This window comes from Gigantopelta aegis, unplaced genomic scaffold (assembly GCF_016097555.1).
Source record: "Gigantopelta aegis isolate Gae_Host unplaced genomic scaffold, Gae_host_genome ctg3313_pilon_pilon, whole genome shotgun sequence".
Classification (NCBI taxonomy): Eukaryota; Metazoa; Mollusca; class Gastropoda; order Neomphalida; family Peltospiridae; genus Gigantopelta; species Gigantopelta aegis.
In genome coordinates, this window is record NW_024533274.1 from 27,814 (window position 1) to 38,381 (window position 10,568).

The window sequence follows — 10,568 nt, forward strand, 5'->3', positions numbered from 1 at the left end:
GAGAGCAAATGTTGAAAACATTCTTAGACAGGATAAGGTGGCATAGATCAGATGGGTTCCAGGATTTAGCAATGGATTTCAACTATACACTCATTCAAATATAATTATATACATGTGTATTGGTCATCAAGTATGTTTTCATATGACTGTGGAAACTTTTGGACTTGCTTCACTTCATTTCTGTCGTAATAATTAGGTCACCTTATATATCATGTAGACTAAACTTATCTGACCCATTCTGGTATCCACTCTTAAGTGGTTAACACTGTGGTTGGGATATGTTTTATCTTCATCAGTGGTCATTTATTTGGATGTTATCCAAGTTGTATTGCAATATATGTTTTATGATTGATTGTCATGGTATTGGTAGTAATACAATGAGTGTCGCATAGCATGCTACTTCTATGAGTGACCATTAGAAGTTGAATATAATGGACTCTCATCTGTGCAAATGTTATTGTTAATCTAAGTGCCACCCAATCTATTGTTTGACTTGCTTTTATTTAATTTGGTATCATTTTATTATACGAATTGGTTCATACATTATACCGTTCATAGTAGGTTCTTTCCTATCCGTTTTAAGTTACTGTCATATATGATAAATAATAATCAAACTGTACTAGTGAACTCAACAAACTATTTGCTTATGTATTATCTGATACACATTTGCCGTGTTCTTTTTGGTGTCAAGGAGTTTCTGAACGATTTTCACCAGGCAAGTTTGACTAATTATTTCATAGCCATCCAATTGTTCCATGTGACAAGTGCTGTGTTAAGTTTCATTCAATTATATACTATAATTACTGTACAAACATACTTCCAATTGTCACCAAATGAATTGGAAAGCTAGTGCATATTTCATATACTAATCGTTACAGAATAATTTGAGGAACTTGGCATATTTTATTACCAGATCATGTACTTCTAGTTTTGAGTTGCCATTCATTCTACTCTACAAACTAAATTACTGATATTATTTACCAAGTAGTACCATTGCTATACTACTATTTTGACAAGTTTATTAAAAAGGGAAAGCTATAATAATACTTTATTGAATGTTTACATTTTATTGGGCTTATGTTTATTGTATATATTATCTATCATTCATGTAGTTCATGTATATAGATGTAGGTCATACCACATGTATAATCGAAAGTGATTGTACAACATGTAAACTGACAATACTCAACAAATGCTCTTGTTAGGACATGACTTTTTGTCATATTTAGCCCAACATGCAGTTGATCACAACTATCATTCATACTGACGTATTATTATATCTACATAGATCTCAGAGAGATATATTTCTTATTATGTATTACAAGGAGCCTATAATCACAGAAACCTAAAAGTAGAGTTTGGTATCTACAAGCCTACTATTATTATCCCATTAATGCATAGGATTCTGTTACTGGTATTGGTTATCCACTGACAGTGAAAGACAACTATTATTTATTTAACAATTACTGGATATGACTTATATTTCAAAAATGTCTGGAAGCATTTTTTTTTTTTGGGTTTGTAGTGACAGGTGTACCAAACACCATGTGTTGATTTCTCTTTCCTTATCAAATATAATAGACTTGTAAAATATAACACATAGTACTTCTTTCCTGGTTAAATATATGTCATTTTAATTTGATTTCTAACAATAGTTGTAACAGTATATCCTTCAGTACCTACATTAGCTGATATATCAATAGAAGATCCTTTCTAAATAAGCATGCAGCACTTGGTAACCAGAAACAAAGTTTCGTCTGTTTTTTGGGAGCCATACATCTTAATGGATACCGACAAAACAGATATCTCTGTCTGGCAATGTATCAAGTATGTTTTTGTTATACATAATGACTGTGGAAACTTTTGGACTCACTTTACTTCTTTTCTGTTGTGGATAATTCTGTTATTTTTACATATCATGTAGACTTAACTTATCTGATCCATCTGGTATCCACTCTTAACACTGTGGTTGGGACAGGTTATTATGCTTTTGTCTTCATCCGTGGCTCATTTATTTGGATGTAAATCCAAGATGTATCGGAATGTATGTTTTATGATTGATTATCATGGTGTCCAGTAGTTATATGACGGGTAGCAGCATAGCATGCTACTTCTATGAGCGATCATTAGAAGAATCTATATTCGATTACAATGGACTTTCATCTGGACAAATGTTATTGTTAATCTAAGTGCCACCCTAATGTGCTGTTTATCTCGCTTTTATTTGAGAAGGTATCGTTTTTATTATACGAATTGGTTCCTACATTATACCATTTATAGTAAGCTTCTTTCCATTACACTTTAAGGTTTTGTTGTATATGATAATAGTAACCAAACTGTACAGTGATTTATCAAACTATTTGTTGATGTATTGTCTGACACTCACCACGGTGTTCTTTTTTGTGTCAAAAATTCCTGAACGATTTTCACCAGGCAAGTTTGATTACTTATTTCATAGCCATCAATTGTTCCATGTGACAGGTGTTGTGTTAAATTTCATTCAATTATATACAATTCAATTAGATGCACAACTACTTTATTCTACTCCTATTTATAATGATTATTATGTGGGCAGTTTTTAGTAGTACATTTTTTCCCATTCTTTATATTTTTTCTTTATTGGATTTTTAATTATAGCAATATTAGTCCATCTTTATTTTACTGAGGAACTTATAATTAATAAAATCAATTAACATTCTAATTATTTAATTTGGCATAAATATTTCCTCAATTAATTTTCATTTTCATTTGTCACAAATACCTCTAGGATGTTATTAAGTAAAGCATAACATGTAGTCTGAGATTACACTTTTTACCATTGTAACTGCACATAATTTGTAAAATGTATTTGAACTATAAAAAAACAGTTTAATTTCATAGAACAAACTTTAATTATATAAAGTATATTAGACATGACTATCAACATAGACTACTAATCCATTATAATATTAATGGATTAGTGTTTAGCTTCTTTGTTGTCTAGTATCTGAGTCTTGTTCTTTTTTAAAAATGTTTGACACTTTTACAGGTTAATATTACTTTTCTTTATGACAGTAAAAAGTGACTGATGACATATCACACATGACAATATCTTCTAATTATGTAAGGTGTTGGATTATTACATGATAAACAACATGGAATTAGTAACTACAGGTAAAGTTGTCAATGTCTTCAGAGACCCCATACATTATTAACATTTACTGATAGACAGATATCTCTGTCTGACAGTGTATCAAGTGTATGCTGTATTCTTCAGGTGCTGTGTTATGTTCCCTTGAATTATATACTTGATTCACAATTACACTATTCTACTATTTACAGTGATTATTATGTGGGTAGTTTTTAACAGTACATTTTTCCTATTCTATAATTTATTCTTCATTGGACTTATGTTAACATTTATATTTTCTAAATAAGCTCTGAAAATAATCATAATTGGCTTTTTTTCAATTAAACAACTACTTCCACAAACATAATTTCGATTGTCACCAAATGAATTGTACAGCCATTGTTTTCTTCACATATTTTCATATACTAATCATTACAGAATATGTGATAAACTTGGCAACCACATCATGTATTTCTAGTTATGATTTACCATTCATTTCTATGCTGCAAGCTACATTAGTTTTGGTTATAACTTTTTATAAACATGCAATCCGTATAAACTGACAATAATGTCTGGCAGTGGTGTTAATGAACTAAATAAATGCACTTGTTAGGACATTACCTTTATTATATTTAGCCTAACATGCAGTTGATCACAACTATCATTCATACTGACTTATTAATATATCTACATAGATCTCAAAGAGATTTATTTCTTATTACGTATTATAAGGAGCCTATAATCACAGAAACCTAAAAAGTAGAGTTTTAGTATCTACAGGCCTACTATTATTATTCCATTAAAGTATAGGATTCTGTTACTGGTATCGGTTATTTATCACTAACAGTGAAAGACAACTATTATTTATTTAACAATTACTGGATATGACTTATATTTCAAAATGTCTGGAAGTATTTTTTTTGGTTTGTAGTGACAGGTGTACCAAACACCATGTGTTGATTTCTCTTTCCTTATCAATATAATAGACTTGTAAAATATAACACATAGTACTTCTTTCCTGGTTATATACATGTCATTTTAATTTGATTTATAACAATAGTTGTAACAGTATATGTTTCAGTACTTACATTACTGATAATCAATAGAAGATCCTTTCTAAATAAGCATGCAGCACTTGGTAACCAGAAACAAAGTTTCCTCTGTTTTTGGGAGCCATACATCATTAATGGATACGAAAACAGATATCTCTGTCTGGCAATGTATCAAGTATGTTTTGTTATACATAATGACTGTGGAAACTTTTGGACTCACTTCACTTCATTTCTGCTGTGGATAATTTGGTTACCTTATATGTTGTGTAGAGTTGACTTATCTGATCCATTCTGGTACCACTCTTAACACTGTGGTTGGGACAGGTTATTATGTTTTTGTCTTCATCCTTGGCTCATTTATTTGATGTAAATCCAAGTTGTATCGGAATGTATGTTTTTATGATTGATTATCATGGTGTCAGTAGTTATATGATGGGTAGCAGTATAGCATGTTACTTCTATGAGCTACCATTAGAAGAATCTATATTCGGTTATAAATGGACTTTCATCTGGACAAATGTTATTGTTAATCTAAGTGCCACCCTAATGTGCTGTTTATCTCGCTTTTATTTGAGAAGGTATCGTTTTTATTGTACGAATGGTTCTTACACTATACCATTTATAGTAAGCTTCTTTCCATTACACTTTAAGTTTTTGTTGTATATGATAAATAGTAACCAAACTGTACAGTGAATTTACCAAACTATTTGTTGATGTATTGCCTGACACTCACCACGATATCTCTTTTTGTGTCAAGAGTTCCTGAACGATTTTCACCAGCAAGTTTGATTATTTATTTCATAGTCATCAATTGTTCCATGTGACAATTGCTGTGTTAAATTTCATTGAATTATATACAATTCAATTGGATGCACAACTACTCTATTCTACTCTTATTTATAATGATTATGTGAGCAGTTTTAGTAGTACATTTTTCCCATTCTCTATATTTTTCTTTATTGGATTTTTAATTATAGCAATATTAGTCCATCTTTATCTTACTGAGGAACTTATAATTAATAAAATCAATTAACATTCTAATTATTTAATTTGGCATAAAAATTTTTCTCAATTAATTTTCATTTTCATTTGTCACAAATACCTCTAGGATGTTATTAAGTAAAGCATAACATGTAGTCTGAGATTACACTTTTTACCATTGTAACTGCCACATAATTGTAAAATATATTTGAACTATAAAAAACAGTTAATTTCATAGAACAAACTTTAATTATATAAATATTATATTAGACATGACTATCAACATAGACTACTAATCCATTATAATATTAATGGATTAGTGTTTAGCTTCTTTGTTGTCTAGTAACTGAGTCTTGTTCTTTTTTAAATATGTTTGACACTTTTACAGGTTAATATTACTTTCCTTATGACAGTAAAAGTGGACTGACTGACATATCATACATGACAATATAGTTATGTAAGGTGTTGGGTCATTACATGATATACAACATGGAATTAGTAACTACAGGTAAAGTTGTCAATGTCTTCAGAGACCCATACATTATTAACATTTACTGATAGACAGATATCTCTGTCTGACAGTGTATCAAGTGTATGCTGTATTCTTCAGGTGCTGTGTTATGTTCCATTGAATTATATACTTGATTCACAATTACACTATTCTACTATTTACAGTGATTATTATGTGGGTAGTTTTAACAGTACATTTTTCCTATTCTATAAATTTATTCTTCATTGGACTTATGTTAACATTTATATTTTCTAAATAAGCTCTGAAAATAATCATAATTGGCTTTTTTCAATTAAACAACTACTTCCACAAACAAATTTCGATTGTCACCAAATGAATTGTACAGCCATTGTTTTCTTCACATATTTCATATACTAATCATTACAGAATATGTGATAAACTTGGCAACCACATCATGTATTTCTAGTTATGATTTACCATTCATTCTATGCTGCAAGCTACATTAGTTATTGGTTATAACTTTTTATAAACATGCAATCCGTATAAACTGACAATAATGTCTGGCAGTGGTGTTAATGAACTAAATAAATGCACTTGTTAGGACTTACCTTTATTATATTTAGCCCAACATGCAGTTGATCACAACTATCATTCATACTGACTTATTAATATATCTACATAAATCTCAAAGAAATTTATTTCTTATCACGTATTATAAGGACCTATAATCACAGAAACCTAAAAAGTAGAGTTTAGTATCTACAGGCCTACTATTATTATTCCATTAATGGTATAGGATTCTGTTACTGGTATCGGTTATTTATCCACTAACAGTGAAAGACAACTATTATTTATTTAACAATTACTGGATATGACTTATATTTCAAAATGTCTGGAAGTATTTTTTTTGGTTTGTAGTGACAGGTGTACCAAACACCATGTGTTGATTTCTCTTTCCTTATCAAATATAATAGACTTGTAAAATATAACACATAGTACTTCTTTCCTGGTTAAATACATGTCATTTTTAATTTGATTTATAACAATAGTTGTAACAGTATATGTTTCAGTATTACATTAGCTGATATATCAATAGAAGATCCTTTCTAAATAAGCATGCAGCACTTGGTAACCAGAAACAAAGTTTCCTCTGTTTTTTGGGAGCCATACATCATTAATGGATACCGACAAACAGATATCTCTGTCTGGCAATGTATCAAGTATGTTTTTGTTTATACATAATGACTGTGGAAAACTTTTGGACTCACTTCACTTCATTTCTGCTGTGGATAATTTGGTTACCTTATATATGTCGTGTAGAGTTGACTTATCTGATCCTTCTGGTATCCACTCTTAACACTGTGGTTGGGACAGGTTATTATGTTTTGTCTTCATCCTTGGCTCATTTATTTGGATGTAAATCCAAGTTGTATCGGAATGTATGTTTTATGATTGATTATCATGGTGTCAGTAGTTATATGACGGGTAGCAGCATAGCATGCTACTTCTATGAGCGATGATTAGAAGAATCTATATTCGATTACAAATGGACTTTCATCTGGACAAATGTTATTTTTAATCTAAGTGCCACCCTAATGTGCTGTTTTATCTCGCTTTTATTTGAGAAGGTATCGTTTTATTGTACGAATTGGTTCTTACATATACCATTTATAGTAAGCTTCTTTCCATTACACTTTAAGTTTTTGTTGTATATGATAAATAGTAACCAAACTGTACCAGTGAATTTATCAAACTATTGCTGATATATTGTCTGACACTCACCATGGTGTTCTTTTATTCGTCAAAAATTCCTGAACGATTTTCACCAGGCAAGTTTGATTACTTATTTCATAGCCATCAATTGTTCCATGTGACAGGTTGCTGTGTTAAGTTTCATTCTATTATATACAGTCCAATTTGGATGCACAACTACTATATTCTACTCCTATTTATAATGATTATTATGTGGGCAGTTTTAGTAGTACATTTTTCCCATTCTTTATATTTTTTTTCTTTATTGGATTTTTAAATTATAGCAATATTAGTCCATCTTTATCTTAATGAGGAACTTAATAAGATCAAGTAATAGTCTAATTATTTAATTATTTTTATTCATGAAACATTTCCTTAATTACTCCATTTTTATTTTGTCTCAAAATAGGTATAATTCTCTAGGATTTTATTAAGCAAAGTATAATGTGTAGTCAGAGATTACACTTTCTATTAATGTTAACTTCACATAAATAGTAAATTGTAAATGAGCTATAAACAAACAATTAATTGATAGAACAGACTTTAATTATATATATTGGAGATGACTATCAACTTTATATAAACATTGAAATAATGTATTGTCATGATGAGGATTAGATTTCTAATCCATTATAATATTAACGCATTATTCTTTTAACTTCTTTATTATCTAGTAAGTGAGTCTTGTTCTTTTTAAAAATGTTTGACACTTTACAGGTTAATATTACTTTCCTTATGACAGTAATAAGTGACTGAACGAATATCACACATGATAATGTGTTCCTCTAGTTATGTAAGGTGTTGGATTATTACATGATAAACAACATTGAATTAGTACTACAAGTAAAAGTTGCTAATGTCTATAGAGAGTGTATATCATTAAAAGTTACCAATAAGCTGATATCTCTATCTGACAGAGTGACAGTGTATCAAATGTATGCTGTATGTGACAAGTGCTGTGTTATGTTCCATTCAATTATATACTGTTTAATTGGATGCACAATTACAATATTCTACTCTTATTTACAATGATTATGTGGGTAGTTTTAACAGTACATTTTTCCTATTCTATAAGTTTATTCTTCATTAAACTTACAATTGTGGCTGTTTGATGAAAATGATAAGATTACATAAGATTTTATTTTAACATTTCCATTTTCTAATTAAGTTCTGAAAATAATCAAAATTTGCTCTTTTTAATGAAATAAATATTTGTACAAACATACTTCCAATTGTCACCAAATAAATTGAACAGCCAGTGTTTTCTTCAAATATTTCATATATAATCATTACAGAATAATGTAAGGAAATTGCCATCTATTATTACTAGATCATGTACTTCGTGTTCTGATTACTATTCATTTTACCTCTACAAGCTACATTATTGATATTACTTACCAAGCAGTACCGTTGCTATAATACTGTTTTGACAAGTTTATTAAATGGAATAACTATAATAATACTGCTTTATTGAATGCTTACAGTTTATTGATGTTATGTTTATTGTATATATTATCTATCTATCATTCATGTAGTTCATGTACATACACGTATGTCATACCACATGTATAATTGAAAGTGATTGTACAGCATATAAACTGACAATATTTTGTGGCAGTTATCTTAATATAGTTGTGAACTTAATAAATTCCTTGTCAGAACATGACTTTTGTTACATTTAGTCTGACATACAGTTTGTTTACCAACTATCACATGCTAACTTATAATATTATCTGAGATTTATTTTCTATTCTGTATTAGCAGGACTCTATAATTACAGAAAAAGCGGCTAAGAGAGAGAGTGTCAAGCGCACATGCAAAGAATTCCCGTGTATAGCGTGAGAGATGCGCTCACATGCACAATAGATTTTCGCCGGTCACGTTACTACTTTCAGACACACACCCCGCTAACTCCCTGAGAATTTAATTCGGGTAATGGGAAAAAAATCTTACCTTAACTAAGATAATAATTGTATTAAATTTATAACCTAATTCAATCAATTACATTTATCACTATAATTTAATTGTTTTGTATCTATCTTAACACTACTATTGTTGCATACACTAACCACCATACCATGCAATAACATCTTTTTTATATTGAAAGTAAACGATATTTGATCACATTAGTCTTGAGTCAGTTTTGATGGTTGTATGCAAGCATATTGGTTATTCTTACATAGATAGAGCATCATTTTCATGCACCCTTTTATAATAGCTTAAGCCTTGCTTATGCTCTTCAAATCTTGTGCTCTGTGCAGTTACAGTGATAACAATAGCAGTGTTAGAATCTCCAGGTTTGACTATTCAGATTTCCTGACTTTTTTAATACATGTAAGTGATTGTTTAACATACTAATGCTATAGAAGGATCACAAATAATAAATTGTAGAGAATCCAGAGAATGCATGGGTTATCTTAATAATATTCATGTATCTTCATTGTTAAAAATGCATATTACAACAAAATGGAAGATGAGATTTCTATATAATTGCTGCATATCATGCATACAACTAAAAAGATACTTTATGTGTCATGAAAAAATTGAGGTTAGACTAGCAGTTTAACGGATGTTTTTTATGAAAACGTTGTAAGTAAAAAATACTGGCATTGTCAGAAATCAGTGTATATTTATGGCAATTCTAGTATGGTTTTGTGGCATTCATAAAGTCCAGCAGGACAAACAGGAGACACTCTGATGGTAGATGCATCAACATCTTAGCATAGTAGTATTGTAGTTACTTATGCCAAACAAGAACTGTTACCAGCTCAAACACCATGAATGTATTTTATATATATCATAGCATGGAAAAGTGTAAATGTTTTTTTACGTTGGTGTTAAAACAACTTGACTGATATTTAAGCTAAGAACTGTCAATATACCAGTTCTAAAGAATCAGAATGGCCTGGTTAAACGCTCTATAGCTTCCTATTTGAGACTCAGGTTAAATATGAAGTATAAGAATATTCTTGTCATGTGTCCCTCAATGTAAACCACACTGTTTGTCATAGTTTGTGGAGTTGATATTGATGAACTTACCACTAGTAAATTAAACTTTAAATTAAGTGAAAGTTAAGTGCTATGCCATTCAGTCATGAATGATATCATCCAAGATCAGCACTGCACCTTAATCCCTCCTGCCTCAACAGAGTAGATATAGCAAAAGACAAGATATTTTTATCATTGTCCCATAGAAGGCCAA

General features: G+C 30.0%; 2 protein-coding genes across 2 annotated transcripts; both read left to right on the forward strand.

Moving 5' to 3' along the window:
- Positions 1–1,984: 1,984 nt before the first annotated feature.
- On the forward strand, positions 1,985–3,068 carry LOC121392042 (heptahelical transmembrane protein 2-like). Its single transcript, XM_041523442.1, has 3 exons — positions 1,985–2,069; positions 2,329–2,481; positions 3,055–3,068. Exons 1-3 carry the CDS (start codon positions 1,985–1,987, stop codon positions 3,066–3,068), a joined length of 252 nt encoding a protein of 83 aa, XP_041379376.1.
- Positions 3,069–6,502: 3,434 nt separating this feature from the next.
- LOC121392043 (progestin and adipoQ receptor family member 3-like) lies at positions 6,503–7,491 on the forward strand (the record flags this gene model as incomplete). Its single annotated transcript, XM_041523443.1, has 3 exons — positions 6,503–6,512; positions 6,935–7,127; positions 7,355–7,491. Coding segments are annotated over exons 1-3 (340 nt in total), but the record flags the coding sequence as incomplete, so codon positions are not given.
- Between the last annotated feature and the right edge of the window lie 3,077 nt (positions 7,492–10,568).